Here is a 24,530-nt window from a genome sequence, read left to right as displayed (position 1 = left end):
AAAAAAAAAAAAAAAAAAAAAGGCTCGGTAAAATGGACATAGTTAATGGGTAGATGCGTGACACTGTAAGATCTTGGGAGTGGTATCTGACATGGGGACAGCACTAGACCAGGAGCCCTCAAGCCAGGGCCCCTGTACTTACCTTAGTTCCCATGAGCTGACTAAATTTCCCCAAGTCCTTTGTCCTGGTTGTTTCTCTTGTATCTGTTTTGTTTTGTTAACTTGACACATTAGATTTACGTGGGCAAAGAGGCCACCATTGAGAAAATACTCCCATCAGATTGCCCGTAGGCAAGTCAGTGGGGACATTTTCTTGATTAATGATGAATATGGAAGAGCCCAGGTCACTGTGGGTTGGTGCCAACTCTGGGCACATGGTCCTGGGTATAAGAAAAGAGACAGAGGAAGCTAAGGGCAGCAAGCCAGGAAGCAGAGCTCCTCCATGGCGTCTCCTTCAGTTCCTGCCTCCAGGTCCCTGCCTTGAGTTCCTACTTGATTTCCCTCAATAGCGGGAATAACCCTTTCCTACCCCAGTTGATTTGGTCATGGTGTTTTATCACAAAGATAGAAACCTAAGGTGTTCTTATGTCAAGAGTGGGTTTGATGATTAGCTTTGCCAACCTGATACAGCCTAGCTCCATTTGGGAACAACAAGGACTTTTCTATTTGATGAGGCTGTGTCAGTGTCTGTAGAGGAATTTCTGAAGTAAGTCAATTGGTGGGTATATTCAGCCCACTGTGGGCAGCACCATTTCTTAGGCAGGGGTCCTGAACTGGAGAAATCAAGCTGAATCCATGCATCCAAATGAGCATGCATTCATTTCTTTCTGTCTACTCTTAACTGTGAGAATGATGGGAACTAGCTGCTTAAAGATCCTATTGTGGCCTCCCTCAAGGGACTGTGGCCTCCCCTCAAGGGACGATCTAGCTTGGAATCAAACCTAAAACCAACATGTTCTCCCTTAAATCTCTTTTCCCTTTCTCTTCCTTCCCTTCTCTTCCCCTCCCCTTCCCTTACCCCTCTCTCTCTTTTGTTTTTGTTTGTTTGTTTGAGCCAGGGTTTCTATGTATAACCCTGACCATCCTGGAACTCACTTTGTAGATCAGGCTAGCCTCAAACTCAGAGAGATCCACTGACCCCTGCCTTTTGAGTGCTGGGATTTAAGGTGTACACCAACAGAGCCTAACCCTTAGATTTCTTTTTTTTTTCCAGATGTTCTGTCACAACATTTATAAAAAAAAAAAAAAAAAAAAAAAAAGGATAGTGGGGTTATGGGAGAGAAATGAAATGATGGGGAAATTAGCTATGTTATCCTGGATTGCAAAGACTCTGGTATTACTACAGACATTAGAAGGGTTTTAAACTTTGTGTCAACATCTTTCTCTTCCTCCTCCTCCTCCTCTTCCTCCTCCTCCTCACTTTCTTCCTTTTTTTATTTTGACAGACCCAAAGAAAAATTCACCGTAAATATTGCTGGTAACAATCGCTTAGTCTCCGGACAAAGAATAACAGGGGAAGACTTTTGGCTTCTTTCCAAAACTTTAAGGAACCAGCCATGCATCAGTGGTAAGTTTGCTTGCTGGTAAACACAGCCTGCTTTTCACTTTCCTGATTTCAAGTACGCTTTGTACAGAATATCACTTTCTTTTCACCTGTGTGTTTCAGGTGTGGATGTGAGGTATAACCTCATCGGCGATGTCGGTGCCTTCTATGCTGCGAAACTACTTCAGGTACTACGTTGCTGCCAGCAAGTGTTCCGTATCCACCATTCTGCTGAGAGATGGGGCCATGTAGACAAATGGCACAGAGCCAAGCACTAAGTATAGAAACCAGAGGGTCCTAAATCTGCACTATGTGTCTAATGCTTGGAACACATGGGACTGAGCCACTTGTATTTGGTCCTAGGAGAGCTGATACCTGGACCTCCTGAGTTGTCTTTTGCAACCCTGTATGCCATGATTAAATATGCAAAGGTGTTCACACATCCAATTGTTGGTAAAATGGAATTGAGTCTTTTCCTTTCAATGACATTACAATTGCAGTGTTTGGAAGAGAAAGGTGACTCTGACTCCCCTTAAACAGTGATTGCCTCTGTTAGAATTCTCTTAGCACGTTTACTTAAATAGTGTGCATAGGTTGCTCGATTCCAGTAAATACAGATGTAACAGCTTCCTTCTCTCCTTATTATAGAAACAACCAAGTATCACTTACTTAAACCTTATGTTTAATGATATTGGACCTGAAGGAGGAGAATTGATCGCTAAAGCACTACATGTAAGTATTTACATATCTCAAAGTAGTATGTCTCTGGTGAACTTAACTTCTAGTAGTTTGGAAACAGCATAATCAAAGTTCATATGATCTTATGTTATTTCAGTTTTTTCCATTTATTTATTTATTCATGTTTCATCCCGATTGCAGCCCCTCCTCCATTGCTCCAATTTTTTTGTCTGCTTCCATGCACACGTGTGTGTGTGTGTGTGTGTGTATGGGTGTTTTGCCTGCATATATGTCTGTAAAACCTGCCTATATGTCTGGTACCTGCAGAAGCCAGAAGATGGAGTCAGATACTCTGGAGTTACTAAAGTTACACATGGTTGTGAGCTGCCATGTGGGTGCTGGGAATTGAACCTGGGTACCCTGGAAGAGCAGTTCTCTTAACTGATGAGCCATCTCTCTAGCCTTGCATTTTTATTTCCTATGAGTTTTTTGCCTGCAGAGGTCAGAAGAGGTCATTGTTGTGTCCTGGAACTGGGTGACTTTTAACCACCATGGAATGCTGGGAAACAAACCAGGTCTTCTGCAACAGCAATTGCTCTTAAGCACTGAGCCGTTTCTCCCACCACTTAAATATATAGTTTTAATGTGTTTCAGTTTATAAAAGCACAGCTACTACTTGAGAACTTTGGACTTGTTGAAAAAAAAATTACTAACCAGCCTTGCTGGGTTATAGTGGTGCATACGTGTAACCTCAGAACTTGGAAGGAAGAGGCAGGAGGGGAGTTCAAGTCAGGAGGGTAACTGAGCTCAAGTCAAGTCCAAGCAACATATGTGAGACCTTGTCTCGAAAGGAATGCCACCATCTCCCTCTCTTTGATACTGGCTATGGTACACGCCAGCCAAGTCACCTTTCACCCCCTCCTGCCACCTGCCACGCTATCTCTCCCACGACAGACTGTTTCCTGCTCTGTGAACCAAAGACAACCAGGTCCTCCTCTAAGTTGCTTCTTGGAAGGATATTTGGTTACAGCAAAAAGAGATGTAAACAATACAGAAGATGCTACTGAGAGTGTTACTGTAAGAAAAACAACAAAACAAAACAAAACAAAACAAACCCCCTCTATAGTGTGTAAGCCTTCCTATGGAAGGAATGTAAAAGCATTTGGAACCATAAGCAAGGGGATGCCTGGAATGGTCTGTAAGTGGGGTTTGATGAGCCATTGTGTTAGGAGTTTGGAAGCTCAGGGCGCTAATAGAAATGTGGACATTGAGATGGATCAGTGAGTAAAATACTTGCCATGAAAGCTTGGTGACCTGAGTTTATTCTCTAGACTTCAGGGTAGAAGGCGAGAACCAATTCCCCAAAGTTGTCCTCTGCCTTCAGCATGTTTGCCATGGCAGGTACACACACCTACTCTCAGGCAAATATTACACACACACACACACACACACACACACACACACACACGATGATGATGACAATGATAGAAAAATATGGGTCTGGAAAGAATACTGTTCTTGCAGAGGTCCCAGATTTGGTTCCCAGCATCCACACACCTGCTCACAACTGTCTCTAATCCCAGTCCAAAGGATCTGACATCCTCTTCTGGTCTCTGTGGGCACCACGCATGTAACTGTTGCACAGACATACACACAGACAAAACCATAAAATAAAAACAAATAACATTTTAAAAGAGAAAAGAAACGAGGGCAGAGGAGACAGGGCTGGTGAGGTTTCCGAGGTCGGAGAGCACTTGTGTTATAGTCTGGCAAAGAATCTAGTTATCTTCTGTATCCTAAAATGTCCAGCGAGGCTGAATTCAAAGTGGCTTGGTTGAGGCAATTTCAAGACAACACAGTATCCAGGCAGTCACACCGTTACTGCTTAGACAGTGCCTTAGTCAGATTCACAGTGAAGGAGAACAGGAATATATGAAAGACCCACAGCCTGGGGGAGAATGGAGGTGGGTGTGGCTGGAACTCAGAGGGGCAGAGCATCTGTAACTGTCGAGATTACTATGGAAACTGAAACCTCACACTTTGCACCAAAAAACAAAAACATTGCCTTAGATGCAAGACTGTCAGGTGGAAAACTCCAGGGTATAGCAATGCAAATTTATCTCAAAGTAAATTTCTTGAAAAAAAAAAATAGCCTTCAGGGTACCCTGCTGGAAAGGGGGTAGCTAAGGAAGTTTCTTGACAGCTTCAACAACGAAGGCATGCAGAGGCTGCTGAGGTGCAAGGAGGCCAGGCTATCTCATGAGCTGGCAGCAGACCTTAGGGGACATCTTCCATGAAATGCAGGTTTTGCAGGCATGTGTGGCACAAGTGTGAGAGGTCTGTAGACTTGCTCCAAGGTTCCAGATAATGCTGAGGCCATACAAGATGCAGCAGGGTCAGATCCTTGCACGGGGCTTCTGAGCTGGCCAGGAATGTACAAGGGATGAAGTCTAAGTGGGATTGGAAAGCCAAGATATTGGAGATACCAGAAGCATGGGACGTTTTTCAAGGAAAGGTGCGGGTTGGGGAGGAGCCAGTGCATGAAAGAGCCCATAATTGTCAGAGGGAACAGAGTCGGAAGGGCAGTGATATGGCCCTAGTGGAGTCCCAAGCGAGACTGGATATGCGGCTTCCGGTTTGATCTGGCTGTAGTCTGATCCTTCCGTGTTGCCCTTGAATTTGTCTCTGTTGGAATGTACTTAGTACCGTTGTATATGGGAAGTGTGTAACTTTTTCTCTCATTTTATGGGGGCTCACAGTTAAAGGAGCACCTCAAGTCTCAGAGCAGGTTTTTGTCAGGCTGGGACTGCTAAGACTTAGGGGGATCATGGAGATGAGCTCAGCGGTGTTGCTCATGAATGGACCAGGTGGGATGTAGTTTAGAAGTGACTCACTTAGGTATCAAGCTGACAAAGAGTTGATGTATTAGTGTTTAGTGTTCATTGTCACATGGGAGACTCACCTCTGAGTGTGTTTGTGAGGGCATAGCCCAAGGTTTAACCAAGAAAAGAAAACCAAACGTAAATGTGGGTGGCACCATTCCATGGACCATGGGATTTACCTCGTGAGCACTAGCATTCATCTTTCTGCTTCCTGCCTGCAGTGGCAATGTGACCAACCACGTCACCCTCTTGCTGTGCTAAACTCTATCTCCTGAACTGTGAGCTTGAACATTTTCTTCCTTAAAAACAAGAGCAAGATTGATCGCAATATAATTTGCATATGCAAAATACATTCTCCCAAAGTTTTCAGTTCAAAGAAAAATTTTAAAGTGTATTTTAAGAGGCTGGGAGTGGTGGCGCACGCCTTTAATCCCAGTACTTGGGAGGCAGAGGCAGGCAGATTTTTGTGAGTTTGAGGCTGGTATGGTTTACAAACAGAGTTCCAGGCCAGCCAGGGTTACATAGTGAGACCTTGTCTATCAATAAATGTATTTTATTTACAGAATTGTGCGATCATCACTACCACCATTATTTTTAGACAGGGTTTCTCTGTGTAGCCCTGGCTGTCCTGGAACTCGCTCTGTAGGCTAGGCTGGCCTAGAACTCAGATATCCGCCTGCCTCTGCCTCCTGAGTGCTGGGATTAAAAGCGTGCGCCACCACGCCTGTCTAGAATATTTTTATTTGTGTGTTTAGGTATGTATGTGCTGGGGGAGTTACATGCACCCTCAACATCATCGCTATAAGACAGGGTCTCTTAGTAAGCTGTAGGCCTGCCATTTAGATTAGGCTGGCTAGCCAGTGAAAATTCAGAATCTACCTGTCTCTCTGTACTGTTGCTGGAGGAGTTACAGGCATGGGCAGCCGCGCTTGGCTTTTTACTGGGTGCTCGGGATTTGAATTCAAATGCTCGTGTGTGCAGACCAGTGCTTTTATCTACCAAGCTATCTCCCACCCCTATTTACAGGACATTCTTATAACCTCCAAAGAAAATCATTATACTGGTTAGTGAAGCCTCCTTTCTACTCCTCAGCCTTTGCAGCCACTGATAATATAAACGGAATCATACGATGTATGGCTTAATATTTTCAAGGCTCATCAATGTTGTAACATACTTTGAAATTTTATATGTAGGAGCGTTTTATCTGCATGCATGTCTGTGAACCATATGCTTGCTGGGTACCCAGGAGTGCAGAGAGGGTGTCAGATTCCCCTCTTGGTATTAGAGTTACGGAGAGCTGTGAATGACTACTTGGGTAATCAAACTTAGGTCAGTGTCTTCACTGCTGAGTCATCTCCCCAGCCCAGAACAGATTTTCTATTGTCCAATAATATTCCATTCTGTGGATATATCACATTGTGCTCATCCAGCAGTTGACAGACATTTGGGATTTTACTTTTAGCTATTATGAATATGCTACTGTGCACCTCCATGTTCCGAGGTGAACAAATATTTTTGATTGGTGGAAGGTATATATGTAGGAGTGGAATTGCTGGGCCTTGTGATAGTTCTGAGAAACATTTTGAGGAACTACCACACTGTTCTCCAAAATAGCTTCACCTTCTAACAATCCTTTCAGTCATGTGAATATTGTAGGTCCTGTCATCCTCTCTAGAACTGTCCCTGCCATCTGAGCATGTGTGAGGAGGCATCCCTAATCAATAATGGACTTAGCATTGATCCAGGGTTCTTGTTTGTTCTTCCTTTGGAGGAACCTTTGTTCAAATCATCTGCCCCTTTAGAGCCGGGTTTCATCTGCTTTGAGATGACCTCACTATCCTACTCAAGTTAGTCTTGAACCTCTGAGCTCAAGAGATGCATTGGCTTGAGTTTTCTGAGCACGTGGGGCCATACAGTACACTGTGTGCCTGGATGATTGTGTATCGGAGTTTTGAGCATTCTTCATATGTTCCAGATACAAGACCCTATCAGACTTAGGAGTTCAAAATATTTTCTCTCACTTTCTTGATGTTCTTTGAAACAAAACTTTTGGATTTTGGCAAAGCTCACATTTAGTTGGTAATTATTCTAAGAGTCTTCCTTTATTCACTCATTATGACATAATTTTTGTATATAGTAAGAAGTATTCTTTTATATGTGGATATCCAGTTATGTCAAGGGTACACATTAAGAAACGAATCCTTCCCCCACTCAATTGTCTTGGCACCTTTTTCACAGCATCAGTTGGGAAAGAGATCAAAGAGGGGGTTTATGAGACAGTTTGGAGAGAGATGGCAAAACTCTCGCTGTCCTAAACTGGCTCTGTAGATCAAACTGTCCTCAAATTCAGAGATCTATCTGCCTGCCTCTGCCTTCTGAGAGTGTGCTGGGATTAAAGGCATGTGCCACTTGTGCCCTGCAGAATTATTCTTGTAACATTACTTTGGGGTATTTCACTTCTAGAATATAAAGAATTGTTAGGTGAAGCTTGGATTCTTCTCCCTTGAACATCTCACTTTGAACAGCTGTTTGGGGAATGAACTTCTTTGGACTTTCTGTACATAGTACAAGGTCATGTCAGATATAACAAATCCATTCCATCATCCCTGAAAGTCCTGTGTCCAAGTTTTACAAAATTGTTTTTCTTTTCCTTTATAGCCTCTTGATTTATTTTTGTGGTTCACATGTGCCTAAGAGCATATTAATTTCTTCCAGATTTTCTAATTTGTTGGAATGTTTTCAGAATCAGAATCTTGGATTTCATCTTCTGTTGTAATTAATATACCTTTCCACCTCTACCTTTGATGAGTGTTCGCTTTCTCTTGGCTGGTTTGGCTAAGGGTTTGTTACTCATGTTCATCTTTTCAAAGAATCAATGTTTTGTTTAACTGAGTCCATGGATTATGTTTAGTGTCCATTTCCTCATTTTGGATTTGGTGTGTGTGTGTGTGTGTGTGTGTGTGTGTGTTGTATATGTATGTATGTATGTATGGACATGGGTATGAAGTCCAGAGGTAGATGGTAGATGTATCACTTGCCACCTTATTTTTTGAGACAGACTCCCTAGCCTGGAGCCCATTTTAGCTAGACTAGCTAGCCAGTGAGCCCCTGGGAACTGCCTGCTTGACCCGTTTCCACTAGAGTGGGGATTCCGATACACTACTGAGCCTGTGTGACTAGGATTGGAGCTTCCTCCTGCCTGTACAGCAAGCACTTTACCCACTAAGGCATCTCCCAGCACTTTTGTCTAAAACCTCCTGGTACATAATTAGCTGAGTCCTCTGATTGATAAAAACATCAAAGCTTGGATTAGGGTATGTGTCAGTACACATGTATGTGCCAGTGGTGCACGTGGAGGTCTGAAGACGACTTGGAGAGTCTTGTTATACCACATAAGTCCTGGGGGATCTGTCTTAGTGTTCTTCTGTAATAAAACACATGACCAGAAGACATGAACTCATCTTACAGGGAAGGAACTCAAGGCAGGAGCTGATTCTGACGCCGCTGGCTTACTGGCTTGCTCTGTTTGCTTAAAAATAAATTTAAAAAATTGAGATTTGGGGATGTAGCTCAATGACACGACATTTGCCTGGCAATACAAGGCCCTGGTTTTGATCCCCACCTCAAGTACACACACACACACACACACACACACACACACACACATGCTGGACACAGGACTTTCGGGGATGATGGGATGGATTTTGGAACTAGCTGAAGGAAGTAAATGCTATTGAACACTTTAGAATAGTCACCTCTTGCCATGTGAACTTCACCTCAGTAATAAATTTTTCTTCCCACCGCCCTTCCCTCTTCCCTTCTCCCTCTTGCTCTGGGCCCCACTTACTCCAGCCCAGAGGAGTTTTTGTTGTTGTTGTTGTATTAGTTCTCATTATGGATGGTTGTGAGCCACCATGTGGTTACTGGTATTTGAACTCATGACCTCCAGAAAAGCAGTCAGTGTTCTTAACCACTGAGTCATCTCTCCAGCCCTAGACCATTCTTTCTATTAAAAGATTTAGCTATTATGAGAAATTGGATGTTACATTTACAGACTATATCTTGCTCTCTCTATATAAAACTGAGTTTGCAAATAGTAATACAACCTTCTGACTCATTTAATTGAGGGAGAATTTCATGGATTCAAGTTTAAGTAATGAAACTTTGCTTGTTTTGATCTTTTTTCTTTTCCAGAAAAACAAAACTCTTAAGTATTTGAGAATGACGGGAAATAAGATTGAGAACACAGGTGGCATGCTTTTTGCTGCAATGCTGCAGATGAACTCAACCCTGGAGAAACTGGATCTGGGTGACTGTGACCTGGTGAGGAAGTTGGTTAATAGGAAAGCCACCTGGGCAGCGGGGCGTTCTCCCAGAAGGCCGCACAGAGAGCTGCTCATGATGGCGGGCAGATGATGATGAAGTTGGCTGTTTGTTTTGCAAAAAGGTCCTGGCATGTTGCCCAAGCTTGAACCTACAACTCTACCACCATCTCCAAAGTGCTGGGATTGCACACATATGCTGCTACCCTGATAAGACAATTTATTAATGGTTACTCTGTCTCGGTGGGAAATGAGAATTTCTGTTCCCATAATAATATAGACTGTTAACAAAATTAAATGACAATGCCTGTAGAGCTGGCTCAGCAGTTAAAAGCATTTACTGCTCTTACAGAGGACCTGGTTTGGTTACCAGCACCCATGTGGCCGCTCACGACCATCTGTAACTCCAGTTCTAGGGCATTTCTCGCCCCCTTCTGTCCTGGTGGGCACTACATTCACATGGTGCACAGACACACATGAAGGCAGGACACTTACACACATAAAAGCAAAAGGTTCTCATAGACAATATTAGATAACTAGCACAATAAAGACATTTCTAAACTCTACTCATGACTCATTGAACTTGTGTGTGGCTTTACAGAAGTTCATGCTTGTTCACATCACACAAACACCGCCTCATCAGTGCTAACAGAGATACCTTCTGACAGAAAACATTTTCAGTGAGTAGGCTGCACCATGGAAGCTGTAACGATTCTAAAAGCGGCTAGGCGCCTCCATCCACCGGATGAGAAGATCTGCAGTTGTTTTGCATGTCTTCAAATTCTAAATCTCACTTTCTTGATCAAGTCTTGAGACCTTTAAATCTGCCGTACAACCTCAGATGAATCAAAGACGTAGGACACAAAGTCAGGACACAAAGTCTGCAATGGCTTGGAAGGACTGGTTAAAAAGGAAGCTGCAGTGGGTCAGCGTAGATCGCTTACTGACAGGTGGAGTAACAGTCACAGAAACATTCAGAGTCGAACTAACTGGAGACACCTTTTGGAGGCAGAAAGAGTTCAAACTTAATGATCAACTGGATGAGGAGCAACAAGAGAAATCCATTTACTAGCGTGACAGGCTGTGTGTGTATTCATTAGTGTCCATCACAAACATGAGGGAGGACAGGCCCTGCAATCAGATGTCGGGAGAGACCTGAAGCAGCTGTGGAAAATATGTTTAATAACCTCAGTAGCATATACTGCTTTTCTCTGAAGGGAAATGGAGGAGTGAATCTGGGGGAGGCAGGAGGTGGAGGGAGACTGTAAGGGGTGGAGAGGGGAACCTGTGGTCAGGATGTATTATATGAGAGAAGAATAAAACCAAATATAAAAGACTGATTGAACAAGGATATAAGTATGTGAGACTTCGCTGGAGTCCACAGGTCTGTCTCTTCATTTGGGAAAACCTAAAGGACTCAGGAGCAAGCCCAGAGTCACCCCTAGGAAACCCCATTGAAATGTTAAGAAACCCCTATGCAGACTCATAATAACAGTTCACTTCTAAGAAGAGATGTTTTAACTTTTGTATAATTTTATCAGAACTCAGTTACCTAACTTGAAATTGCAATGTTAAGGTTAATACACTGTCAACTTGCTTAATGGATTTACCTGTTTGTAGGGACTGCAATGTGTGATAGCATTTTCTACAGTACTAACTCAAAACCAAGCAATCAAGGGAATAAACCTGAACCGGCCTATACTGTACGGAGAACAGGTCTGTATTCAATGCCCATGGCACTAAGACTTAGGTCCTATTAGAGTTTATGGTGCAGGGCTACACTGCATTCTTAGAATTATCCTAATTTTAGAAAAGTGCAGCTTGTTAAGTGAAAAGTATTAAAGGAAATGTATACCTATGTCACTTGTTGGTGACTCGCATGCATTTAGCTGCTGTTCCTTAAGCAGCAAGTTTATGAAGCTCGGGTTCTGGGTAAAACCTGTGTGAAGACAGACAAAAGAAACTACGCATGCTTAAAGTTTCCTGAGCCATGGTATAAGCCCAATGTCAGCTGCTGTAATCATCTGTTACACTGGTGTGACTGCATCATCACATCTTTGCATGCATACAGTTTGGCAAGTTTGAACTTGATCCCTTCTATAGATTAAGGGTCTTGTTGGAGGCAGATGAAAATGTGGCTGCTTTCTTCACAGTCTTTTGTGGGGGATTCTTCTCTTTAAAAAATAAGAACTTAGGTTGGCAAAATGGCTCAGTGTTAAGAAAGCTCCTGCTGCCAAGCTCCTGATGACCTGAGTTAAATTTCTGGGTCCCCCTGGTGGAAGAATGAACCAATTTCTGAATGCTGTCCTTTGACCGCCCTATATGCATTGTAGCATGTGCACACACACATATCCCTGATTCCCAGTTATATATATATGTATATATATATATACATTCACACATATACATACATACATACAACATACATATGAACTCATTCTATTATAGGTCTAAATGAGAGGAGAAAATGAAAAGGTCCAGGCTATCTAGTTTAAACAATGAACTTACAAGGTCACTGTTTAAATACATTTTGAGCTCTCTTAAAGTTCAAAATACTGTCCATAATTTAAAATTATCCGCCCCAGTGTTTTTCCCTCATGTAACTGAGAAGTGACCATCTTTTAAAGTGCTATTTTCCGTATTTGGAAGTGCATTTTTTGTCTGTATACAGCACTTCTTTTGAACTGTGCATGTAACCAAGACTTTTGGCATTTTTTGGTCATATTATTTTATGTATATTAATCTAATACACCCAACAAATTACCCAAGATCCTTAAATAAACATATTTTAAAAACAACATTTAATGGGGCTGGAGAGATGGCTCTGTGGCTATGATCACTGGCTACTTGTTCAGAGGACCCAGGTTTAGTTACCCATGCCCACATGGTGGCTCACAGCCATCTGTAACTCCCTTCCCAGAGGATAATATGTATACACACAAGTATATTGTCTTTTTTTTTTTTAAGCAAGCAAACTACAGTGGTTTGTTCACTAAGAATGTTACAGGGAGTTCTTAACCAAACTGCTTTGGCCCACTTATGCTTTGATTTTGATAAAAAATGTAGGCCTACATGGATCACAAATTACCCTTGAGGGGAAAAATACATGTGTACTCACATACCTTTTGCCTAAGGGCAACTGGACTGTGAAATTTAAGGACAGGAAGCAAAACATATTCAGGAACTTGAAATCACTTTAAAAGAGAGGGAGTCTGATAAGGCAGAGCTGAAAGTCTCTGAACAGACTGAAGAGTGAGAAATGTCTCTATGTCTTGTCTTAAGCCATCGGAATGATCACTGACAAAGGCATACTGAGGGAATGGAGAAGGTTTAGAGAAATGAGATATAACAAACAACTTTGCTGGTTTTCCTTTTAAAATAACTATTATTGTCATTATAAACCAAATTATCCATCTTCTTTTTAGAAGTCACTTAGTTACTGAGTTTTACAAGTCCCTGCTGTTTCTAAGGCGTCCATATTTCCTTTGTACACATCCTACACATGGTGGGTGGTACAGTGGCTGAGGAAGGATGTTGAGTTCCTAGGCCAGCCCAGGCTACATGGGCCAGTCTTTGTTACATACATATGCATGAACGCACGCAGGCACGCACGCATGTGTGTGTGATATGATTTGAGGCAGTGATAATGGTTTTGTTATTTAAAAAAAAAAGGTATGCAAAATGGTAGACTCATGTTGTTCGTGGGGTCAGTGTGTGTCTGTGCCTATGAGGGCGCATGCAGAGATCAGAGGAGGCAGTCAAGGGTCTTAATAACTCTCTGCATTATTGCCTTCAGATAGGGCCTCTCACTGAACATAAAGTTCATTGTTTGTATTAAGCTAACTGGGCATGAGCTCCCAAGAGCTGCCTGAAGAGCCAACAATGAAGTTCCAGGAATTTGTGGCTGTGCCTAGCTTCTAAATGGACAGTGGGAATTTGAACTCAGGTCCTCACTACCCAGTGAGCCATATTTCCAGCCCTAGACTAAAAGTTTTAACATTAATATTCCTAACAAGCTAATTTAAGGTCAGATGTGCCTGTAACACCTGCCCTCTGGAGTCTGGGGCATGTGAGTCAAGACTGAGGCCAGCCTGAGCTACATAATGAGACCCTGTACCAACTTTAAGAAAATGTATGCTTTTAAAATGGACATGTAATACTTCAAAATAAAAAAACAAGAATTCTATCTATATTTAGGAAGAGTCTACAGTCCACATTGGCCACATGTTGAAAGAAAATCATGTCCTTGTTGAACTACATATGTGCAAACATGGCATGAAAAATTATGGTTTACAGCAGTTATGCAATGCACTGTATTTGAACAGTAGCCTACGCTACCTTGATGTCAGCTGGTAAGTGATAATTTACATAATCACGCAGAGATTGTCTTGAGGATAGTATACATAAATATTCACAGTATGTAAGACATGCTCGTTAGATATAATTTTCAGTTCTAACTGGAAATTATAACTGTTGTTGACGAGATTTTATTCTTAGCTGTAGGATTTAATAGGTTAGCTTATACTGTAATATGTCTGTAATAACTTGATTGGCAGCCAGATGGGAGCACTATTTCATGGTGAATTTTCACCCTTGGAAGTTGAGCAAACTAAAATAGAAAGCTTACTAAATGTTTTCAAATACCTTGTGAATGTAAGAATAATATTTTGTGTTTTTAAAATATTGCTAAATCTGCTTCCTCCCCAGCAATAAAATAACTCGTGATGGAATGGTATTTTTGGCTGATGTCCTGAAAAGCAATACCACTCTGGAAGTACTAGATCTTTCTTTTAACAGAATAGAAACTGCAGGCGCCAAGTACCTCAGTGAAACTCTAACTTCCCACAACAGGAGTCTTAAAGCGTTAGTATGGTTTTGTTTTTTTTTTTTAAATAATCAAAATAACTACAAAATTCTAAGTTGTATCTTTTAAAAATTGGGGTGAATCTAATAGGATATTTGTGTATTAGAGTTCATAAAAATTTATTTCTCTTTTTATTTATGCATATGTGTATTTACTTGCTTGTTTGTACATGCACTGAATTTGTGCACACAGAATCCAGAAGAGGACATCAGATCTCCTCAAACTGGAGTTAAATATGGTTGTTAGCTGCCTTCCTGTGTGCTGTGAACAGAACTTGGATCCTCTGTAAGAGCTGCAATTGCTCTTGACTGCTGAGTCATCTCTCCAACACCCAAAACTTATTTAACCCAAATTCTTAATAAGAAATTCATAAGCAGGCTGGCGAGATGGCTCAGCGGGTAAGAGCACTGACAGCTCTTCTGAAGGTCCTGAGTTCAAGTCCCAGCAACCACATTGTGGCTCACAACTACCCATAATGAGATCTGATGCATTCTTCTGGTGAGTCTAAAGATAGCTACAGTGTACTTATAATGTACTTATAATAAATCTTTTTTAAAAGAAATTCATAAGCACTTAATACAATACCTATATTTGTAATCTACTCAAACATTTACCAAATAGAGGTTGGAGAGATGGCTCAGTGGTTAAGAGCATTGGCTGCTCTTCCAGAGGTCCTGAGTTCAGTTCCCAGCAATCACATGGTGGCTCACAACCATCTATAATCCAATGTCCTCTTCTGGTGTGTATCCATACATGCAGACAAAGTACCCAAATGGTTTTTGTCAGGTTTTATTTTTGTTTGTTTAAGACAAGGGTTTCTCTGGGTAACCCCAACTGTCCTAGAAGACACTTTATAGACTAGGCTGTCCTTGCATTTAAAGATCCAGCTGCTTTTGCCTTTCAAGCACTGGGAAGAGAGAGAGAGAGAGAGAGAGAGGAGAGAGAGAGAGAAGGCACCTTTTCTAGGTACATGACACATTCAATAAGAAAACAGGTTCTTTGGATTACAGAATGTACAGAGCCAATATTTGGATTATTACATTAAAACATGTTAGTAAAATGGATTTAATAAATGTTAATGCTGACTTAATCAGCACTTTGTGAGACTTCAGAACTTCACTACTGTTTTCCTACAGGTTGTCTGTAGTCAGCAACAAGATAGAAGGAGAGGGGCTTGTTGCGCTTTCCCAGTCAATGAAAACAAACCTCGTACTGTCCAATATCTACATTTGGGGAAACAAATTTGATGAGGATACCTGTGTGGTAAGTGATTTCAGTTCTGGCCTTTGCTGTGCTCTTCGCAGATACCTGTAAGTTAATTTGATAAATTAGTTCAAATAATAGAATTACACTATACTCTGGGCAGTTTTTAATTTAAATCTATAAGTAGCTACTAGGGAAGATCAGATGTCATACACTGATCACTGAGCCACACAAATGGCTCTAAATGAAAAAAAATACAATTGAGTTGATATAAAGTTCCTAATGCATCAAGTTGAGGAATCAGAGAGACACTGTGCTAGCTGTGTAACACTTAAGTGTTTGTATATGAAAATCCTGAGTCCTTCATACTACTTTATGCATGTTGAAACATCCTTGTGACTCTGGGCTGAAGCTGCCTTCAGCGTGGTACATGATCCTTTAGATTTGTTCTGGAATTTGGTTTGCGAATATTTTATTGAGAATTTTTCATGTATGTTGATAAGGGAAAGTAACTTGTAATTCTCTTTGTTATTTAGGTTTTAGAGTAGTTGTGTCTTCACAAAAAGAATTAGGTAATGGCCTTATTTTGTGAAATGGTTGGAATACTGACATTAGTTCTTTGAAGTCTGGTAGAATTCTGTGCTAAATCCATCTGGCCCTGGGCTTTTTTGGATTGGAAAACATATTTTTAAATTGATTTATTTATGTACTTTCTGTATATGGTTGTTTTGTCTGCATGTATACAGCAGAAGAGGGCATTGCATACTGTGAGACTATAGTTACAGTGTCTGTTGGTCCTCTTTTCGTCTCTAATTTTATTAATTTGGATTTTCTCTCTCCACCTTTTATTTAATTTGGATAAGGGTTTGTCCACCTTGTCTTCTTGAAGAACCAGCTCTGTCTCATTGTGCCTCTATATTGGTTGCTGTCTGTATTTTATTGGTTTCAACCCTGAGTTTGATTGTTTCCTGTTATCTAGTCCTTCTGAATGGTTTTGGTTTTTGTTTGTTTTTTGATCTAGAACTTTAAGGTATGCCATTAAGTTATAAATAAGAGGTCTCTTCAATTTTTGATGTAGGCATTTAGTGCTACAAACTTGCATTTTAGAACAGCCTTCACTGTATCAAATAGCACATTGTGTTTTCAATTTCATTCAGTTCCAAAAAGTTCTTAACTTCCATCTCGATATATGTCTTGACCTATGTTCTACTTGTAGTAAGCTGTTTAATTTCCAGGAGTTAGCAAACGTTCTGTTGTGATATCTAGCTTTAATCTGTGGTGCTCAGATAGGATGCAGAATGTTACTCCAAACTTTCTTGTGTCTGTTGAGACCTGCTTTGTGTCTGAGTATGTGGCCAATTTTGGAGAAAGTTCCGTGAGCTGCCAACAATCATACTATAGAGACAGAAAGGAAAGTGACAAAAAGCTTCCATTTGAAAAGAGAGAAGAAAAAAAGGGATTGACTAAAAATAAAATATGTACTTCCCTACAAAAGGACACATAGCTTTCAGAGAGACACCCACATAACACAAGCTGTATATTATGGATTTAAGATATTGGAAAGCTACAACAGAAAATAAGCCAAAACTTGGAAGTCTTTCCACATTGAAATTTCTGTCTTTTTCCCCCCTCTACAATGGTAACTTTATTAACAAAGCAGCTCACAAGTCTATAAGATGCCCTTAGCATACACACCAAGAAGCCATAGGGATACACGAAGAAAATTCTACAAGTTTAAAAAAATTGGTAGGTCACTGTGGAATTAATTTTTTAAAGTTTTTTGTATTATGATGAGAAAAGATACATAATTTAAATTTATCTGAATTTGTTAACATTTAAAAACATATTTTGAGTAAATAGACTTAAATCATATTCTTCTTTCCCTTGTGTACCCCAACTCCTCCCGGAGAGCCGCTCCCTCAAAACCTGCAATACCTTTCGTTTTTTATCATATTCTTTAAAATTTATAAAATGTTGTAACAATAAAAACGAGTATTATAAAAGTTGTTTGATATAAATCAATCAATTGAAAAGTCTTATGTACATGTTTGTCTACAGCAATACTAAAAATACATACATTTTTCTCAATATAAATTTTAGATAACTCCAAATATATTAACTATGATATTTTAAAATACCACTATTAGTTTTTTAATGAACATAAATAGATAAAGTCTTTGTTTGTTTTGGTTTTAGCAGAGCTTAAAAATCTTGGCTTTTACTGTGGTACAAACACAAAATAAGAACAGTTTTTGGACATTGGGGTTCACCATAATAAGGCTGTACTTGAATGTCCCTCACATCACCAAAGGATTTTACCTCCATAGTAGATAAGCTAAGACTTGACAGTTCTAATGCACCAAGGAATGAATTGTAGGCATGATTTTTGGATAGATTTCCAGTGATTGTCATCATTTTCAGCCCATAGGGAACAGGTTACATTCATTTAAGAAATGGTGGGTGTATTAAGATGGTCTATCCATGAAGTCATTCATCAACTGTTTCAATGAACAATGGTTCTGCTTGGAGGGTGGCACAGACATTAGGTGAGGGTAAGATTCTGGTTCATTGGCTGTGATGATTTTGAAAAGCATTCATCTTAGAATAAGGGTAACTTATAAAGTCCTTTTCTTCAAAATTGATACAATAATTATAAATATCAAGCAAAGCCTTAAGTCTGACTCTTTGCTGTTCTCTTACAAGCCACCTCCCAAATTAACTGTCTACATTTATTTTGGCTGTATAATTTTGAAATATGTAAGCTGTTCTGAAAATATACTACAGTGTAAAAACATCAAATAAATAACCCTACTTATAGAGGCTGAGATGGGAGAAACATGATTTCAAGACCATTATGTGGCACACAGCAAGACCCTGTCATGTACAAACAAGCAGAAAGTATATATGGATTGTACAATATTGGACCTATTTCTTCCATTACCAAATTAGAGAGACCATGGGATGACAGCCGAAAAATTTCTAATTCCTCATAATTTCGAATTTCAATTAGGATATATTGGTAATATTAATTTTCATATTAAGAGATATTGAGGAAAAGTGACAACTTCCTATTAATTTTCTTGTTAGAGGTGGAATTATGTTTGTGTGGGTTTGTTGAAAGATTACTTTCTTGCTTCTTCTAGGGTGTACTTTCACTCCTTGTGTTGTTTTCCATTTATTATCCTTTATAAGGCTGGATTTGTGAAAAGTTATTGTGTGTATTTGGTTTCGCCATGGAGTATCTTGTTTTCTCTGTCTATGGTAATTGAGAGTTTTGCTGGGTATAGTAGCCTAGGCTGGCATTTGTGTTCTCTTAGGGTCTGTATGACATCTGCCCAGGATCTTCTAGCTTTCACAGTCTCTGGTGAGAAGTCTGGTGTAATTCTAATAGGTCTGCCTTTGTGTGTTACTTGACTTTTTTCCCTTACTGCTTTTAATATTCTTTTTTTAGTGCATTTGTTGTTCTGATTATGTGTCGGGAGGAATTTCTTTTCTGGTCCAGTCTATTTGGAGTTCTGTAGGCTTCTTGTATGGGCATCTCTTTCTTTAGGTTGGAGAAGTTTTCTTCTATCATTTTGTTGAAGATATTTACTGGCCCTTTAAGTTGGGAATCTTTACTCTCTTCTATACCCATTACCCTTAGGCTTCATCTTCTCATTGTGTCCTGGATTTCCTGGATGTTTTGGATTAGGAGCTTTTTGCATTTTCTTTCACTGTTGTGTCAGTGTTTTCTATCTTCTGCCCCTGAGATTCTCTCTTCTATCTCTTGTATTCTGTTGGTGATGCTTGCATCTGTGACTCCTGATCTCTTTCCTAGGTTTTCTAACTCCAGGGTTGTCTCACTTTGTGATTTCTTTGTTTCTAGTTCCATTTTTAGATCCTGGATAGGTTTGTTCCTTTCCTTCACCTGTTTGTGTTTTCTTGTAACTCTTTAAGGGATTTTTGTGTTTCCTCTTTAAGGGTTTCTAGCTGTTTACCTGTGCTCTCCTGTATTTCTTTAAGAGAGTTATTTATGTCCTTCTTAATAGTCTTTATCATCATGAGAAGTGATTTTTAGATCTGAATCTTGTTTTTCTGGTGTGTTGGGGGTATCCAGGATTTACTATGGTGGGAGAATTGGGTTCTGATGATGCCAAGTAGCCTTCGTGTCTGTTGCTTATGTTCTTATACTTGCCTTCTGCCATCTGGTTACCTCTAGTGCTACCTGCCTTGGCTATGTCTAACTGGAGCCTGCCCTTCCTGTGATCCTGGTTGGTTCAGAACTCTTCCGAGTCAAGCTGTCTCTGTGATCCTATGATTTTGGGATCCTGTGATCTTGAGATTCTGTGTGTGTCTGAGCTCCTGGGAGTCAAGCTACCTTTGGGACCTTAAGATCCTGGTGTGACCAAGCTCCTGGGATCCTGGGATCCTCTGATCCTGGACATGTTAGAGCACCTGGAAGTGGAGCTACTTCTGGGTGTTGTGGGGCTGGCTGTGGAGTTTGCACCCAAGGTCTGCTCAGGGTGTTGGCCCAGCAGAATTCTTTTTTAAAACTAAACTTCCATATAGACTTCAAGGGATTCATCAACTAATTTCCATATGGAACTGTTGGTTGGTTTGTTTTGAGATGTGAGTCCATACTGATCATCAGATTTGACAGAAGAGGAATACAGCTCAGCTGGTCTTGACTTCAACCATCCTCTTGCCTCAGTTCTGCATGCTTAAAATACAGGCATGCGCCAACACATAAGGTCTCCACTCTGCCCAATACTACGTCTTAAGAGTACTTAAGAGGACTTGAAAAATCTGACCATCAGCCACAGCTAGGGCATTCCTGAGGATTAACTCAGATTCACAAAGGGATTTACACATGAAAAACATACCTCATGTTAGAACTTAAAATTTGGTTTTATAATATTATACTTTCGTTATGTATAAATAAATAACAATTTACCTATAATATCTGGAATAATACTAAAACTCAGCAATGTTATTAAGAGTACTTTATTTTAACCTACAAAATAACAGTTAAATTGAATATTTGTTTGAACAATCATTATAAACTGAATAAATTATTCTTAATGACTTTTTTCTTCTTTTTCTAAAAATCCTAGGCATATTCAGATTTGATAAAGAGTGGCCGACTAAAGCCAGATGATACAGATGTGGAACCGTATATGGTGGACGAACATATCTACCTCTCAGAAGTCTCCAATGGCCTTAAAAGGCATTATTACTGGGCACCGACTTATGGAGAAACTTTCATGCCATCATCTTCCGCAGGCTTCGCTCTTGTTCCTGTGGGCGAACGTCTCTAAGAAGGAAGCTTGAAAACAGTTTTCTTACATTCGTCTCAACACTTTCAGAGACTAATATTTTGTAGACTATTTTTTTCTTTTGTAAATCGGAACAAATTATTTTTATCAAAGTATAAAATTTTGTGAACTTGCTCTTGAGAAAAAACTGATTCTTAACACAGAGACTAAAATATCAACCCTGAAACAAGCCACTGAACTATAGTAGTTCTTTTTGTAATGAAAAACGAACACAAAAACCAAAGAAAAGTCAAGTCACTACAGATATCTTAACCAAATGATATGGCAGATTTGCTTTGCCGCTGGCAAATTTACAGTGGATTTTGAGAGAGATCAAAGCTCAGAAGTCAAAAAGTATTCCACATAGACGTTTAGGTATTACAGACAGGTGCTAATAATTTCAAAGACAAGAAAATAAAGCTTCCTCGAAGAGACAATGACTATCTCGAGTTTAGATATCCTTTCTGCGCCTGGCTCTTCTTGATCCAATATTGATGAGCATCCCTCATGCCATTCGGTGTAGCTGTAGTCTGCTTCTCACTGCCTTGAGGCAGCGTTCCATCCTATGTTGGGTAAGAGTCTACAGGGTTCTGGAAGGAGATGGCCTTTCAGGATTATACATTCAAGTCCCTCAGCAATGCAGTTTGCTTTCTCAGTCTACTCCTGTGTGCTACAGTAGGGCCCAAATGCTCCTATTTTCTTCCAAGAGGAAGTATAGAAGATGGCTGAAGGACCAGCAGTAAGCCTGTCTGAGCCTGCAGTGGGAGGCATGTGACCAGTCTGTGTGTGCACCTATCCCGGTCTCCTACCACCTGCGTCTCCATGGTAACACATGTCCACACTTAACTGAGGTGAGGCCAGCTTAGCAGACAACTACTGGTTCTGACAATGGTAGGGAAAGTTTGATGACACAATGTGACAGGCCATTATTTACTGCCTTAGGGGCCAGCAGAATGCTTAGATCCATTTATTCTGATGCCATTATATCATCTAGGCCCCTTCATACATTTGGATTCCATCTGAGAAATAAAAGAAAGCACGCTTCTAAAAGATGAGCCTGAGAGTAGGTAAAGAAGCAATTTTTCTCCAGACTTACCCTTAGGTAAGGTATGTATGCTAACTCCTCTTCTTACACTGTATAAACATACAACATATGATGTAGCAATCATCTTTAAGATCCTGCTTAAATATAGCTGATTATAGTCACAGATCATATTATACTAGTAATGCTTCAACTCTGAAAGCAAAATTAAGTGGCACACTTTTTTTTTTAATTAGGTATTTTCCTCATTTACATTTCCAATGCTATCCCAAAAGTCCCCCATATGCTCCCCCCTACTCCTCTACCCACCCACTCCTACTTTTTGGCCCTGGGTTCCCCTGTACTGGGGCATATAAAGTTTGCAAGTCCAATGGGCCATGGCACACTTTTAAAATACTTGATGATAAAGATGAAACAGCAATGACTGAGAAACACTTAACGAAATCCTAAACACCCTTAGTCATTGGGGAGATGCAAATTGAAATGGCTTTGGGGGTTGCATCTTACAGCAAGATCAATAAAACAAATGGCAGCTCATCCTGATGAGGATGTGGGATAAGGGGAACAGCACTCATTGCTGGTGGAAGGGCAACCTTTTGACAATTCCTAGGGAATCAGTGTGATGGTTCCTCAGGAGGCTGCAGATATAGCTCAGGACCAAGTAGTAACATTTGGGCATGTACCCAAAGGACTCTATACCTACCATAGAGACATTTACTCAACCACGGACAATGAAGATACTGTATAGCTGTTAAAATTATGAAGTTCCCATGAGCTAGACAAAAAAACAAAAAACAAAAAACAAAAAAACAAACAAACAAACAAAAACCAAGTGATTTAGCTTAGATTTTCAAAAGACCAAAGGGGTGTGTTTTACCTTACATGTCATGTCTGCTATTCTGGTCAACCTGACTACATCTGAAATTAACTGGAGCTCACACAGGTGGCCACACCCAGGAGAGGTTTTTCTTGACTGGCTCACTGAAGTCAGAAGACCCTCCTTAAATCTGGGCCACACCACCAAGTGGCAGCTCATATAAAGGAGGAGGAAGAAAGGGATTTTGCTTTGTGCCTGTTTGCCCTCATTCTTGCTGGCAACTTCATTCCTTTACTGGTATTAGAGCCTACTTCTGGGGGGATTCCAAGATAAAAATTATTGATCAAAGCTTATAAACCACTCAAATAAATCCTCTCTCTCTCTCTCTCTCTCTCTCTCTCTCTCTCTCTCTCACACACACACACACACACACACACACACACACACACCCGAGTCATTCTATCACTTGTTTTTCTGGTGAACCCTGACTGATACTATGTGGATGTCAGCTTTAAAGTCTGTGATATATATGCTACGATCCACAGAACCAGAGCCTAGGTACCTAGTAGGGCATGAGTGGGGGAGGAGAGGATCTAGGGAAGGGGAATTCTAAGGCGGCAGTAGCACACCCAGAGCTTGCATAAGTTAAAGTCAGACAGGGTCCCAGTGGGGACAGAGGGAAATAGATCTAGACTCCCACCCCTCACCAAGAAGCTATCTGCTATCCACATCTACTTGTGAAGGAAAAATTAGTTCTTCCAGTGGAGTATAGCTCGATATATTAGCCACACTTCAGGATAGGCCTCATGCCCCATGGCCAACACAGAAAGAACCAGATGGTATTTTTTGTAGACTGTCTTAAATTGCTTTTTCCAGTCCTTTCTGTCTGGTCTTTGCTGTATATTTTGGTTTCACTTTGTGTGTGTGTTTTTGATCTCGTTTGTTTGCCTGTTTGTTTTTTTAAAGAGAGAAAGGGTCAGAGTTGGCTATGGGTGGGGAGGTGTAGAGGATCTGGGAGGAGTTGGGGGAAGGGAAAAGCATGACCAGAATACAATGTATGGAAAGATAGATAAACCCCTGACAATGCTGACCTCCACAGGCTCATTTCCATGCTATTGTGTGAAACGTGTCCCTGTGTCTTCAAATTTACTGGTCTAAGGCGCAATCCTTTGCTTTAAACACCAGCTTTCTCCAGTACTCTCGATTTTTCTCACTGACTTTCCGGCCAATTCCGCAGGACCTTTTCATTTAGACCTTACTTAACACCGCAGCATTCCACAGCTCAAATTCTTGAGGATATGACCCAGCGGTCTGTTAAGTAAGTCAGCTGAGGTCACCGGTATGGAATCATGTTACAAACCTGGGAGTCTAATTTCTGCCTTTCAGCCATCAACTATGGTAGGACGTGACCACGTGGGCTATAAATGCGGCCTAGCAAATTCAGGCTGTGCATGTAAGTCAGCATGGCTGCTGGGTTACACATTTCTGACTGTTACCTCATTCTCTTTAGATACTTTCTGCATTCTGCCTAGCTCCTCTTCTGTCAGCCACATGTAACTTCCCTCAGTCACTTTCTTTGTCTACCCAGGTGAACAATGGCCCTTTCTCTCTCCACTACTCCTGACTGCTCACACTTCCTTTTTGAACTTCCTGTGAAACACCACTCAGCATTTCTGCTTATTTTACAGCTACTCATCTTGGCTTTCTCGCCTTTCTTCAAGTGGACGGAATTATTTTTGTACATTTCCTGGCAGGTACTATGTTTATATGATAAATCCTTAAACACAGCAAATCTTTTGTCAATAAGCAGGGGCAGGGGTTGAAGAAGGCAAAAGAAGACTACATCATGTCTCGAGAGCTTAATGTAGAGAGCGGTACACAGCTA

General features: G+C 40.6%; 1 protein-coding gene across 1 annotated transcript in view; it reads left to right on the top strand.

Moving 5' to 3' along the window:
- Lrrc34 (leucine rich repeat containing 34) overlaps positions 1-21,223 on the top strand; it is a 24,140-nt gene extending 2,917 nt beyond the window's left edge. The window contains exons 3-11 of the mRNA XM_021158810.1: positions 1,446-1,567; positions 1,667-1,731; positions 2,192-2,275; positions 9,298-9,426; positions 11,046-11,141; positions 13,623-13,777; positions 14,133-14,288; positions 15,426-15,552; positions 20,586-21,223. Coding sequence (XP_021014469.1) covers positions 1,446-1,567; positions 1,667-1,731; positions 2,192-2,275; positions 9,298-9,426; positions 11,046-11,141; positions 13,623-13,777; positions 14,133-14,288; positions 15,426-15,552; positions 20,586-20,789 — 1,138 coding nt within the window. The 3' untranslated portion in view covers positions 20,790-21,223. The remainder of the gene's footprint in view (positions 1-1,445; positions 1,568-1,666; positions 1,732-2,191; positions 2,276-9,297; positions 9,427-11,045; positions 11,142-13,622; positions 13,778-14,132; positions 14,289-15,425; positions 15,553-20,585) is intronic.
- The last annotated feature ends 3,307 nt before the right edge of the window (positions 21,224-24,530 follow it).

This window comes from Mus caroli, chromosome 3 (genome assembly GCF_900094665.2).
Source record: "Mus caroli chromosome 3, CAROLI_EIJ_v1.1, whole genome shotgun sequence".
Lineage (NCBI taxonomy): Eukaryota > Metazoa > Chordata > Mammalia > Rodentia > Muridae > Mus > Mus caroli.
This window is presented reverse-complemented; position numbering and strand designations above follow the sequence as displayed.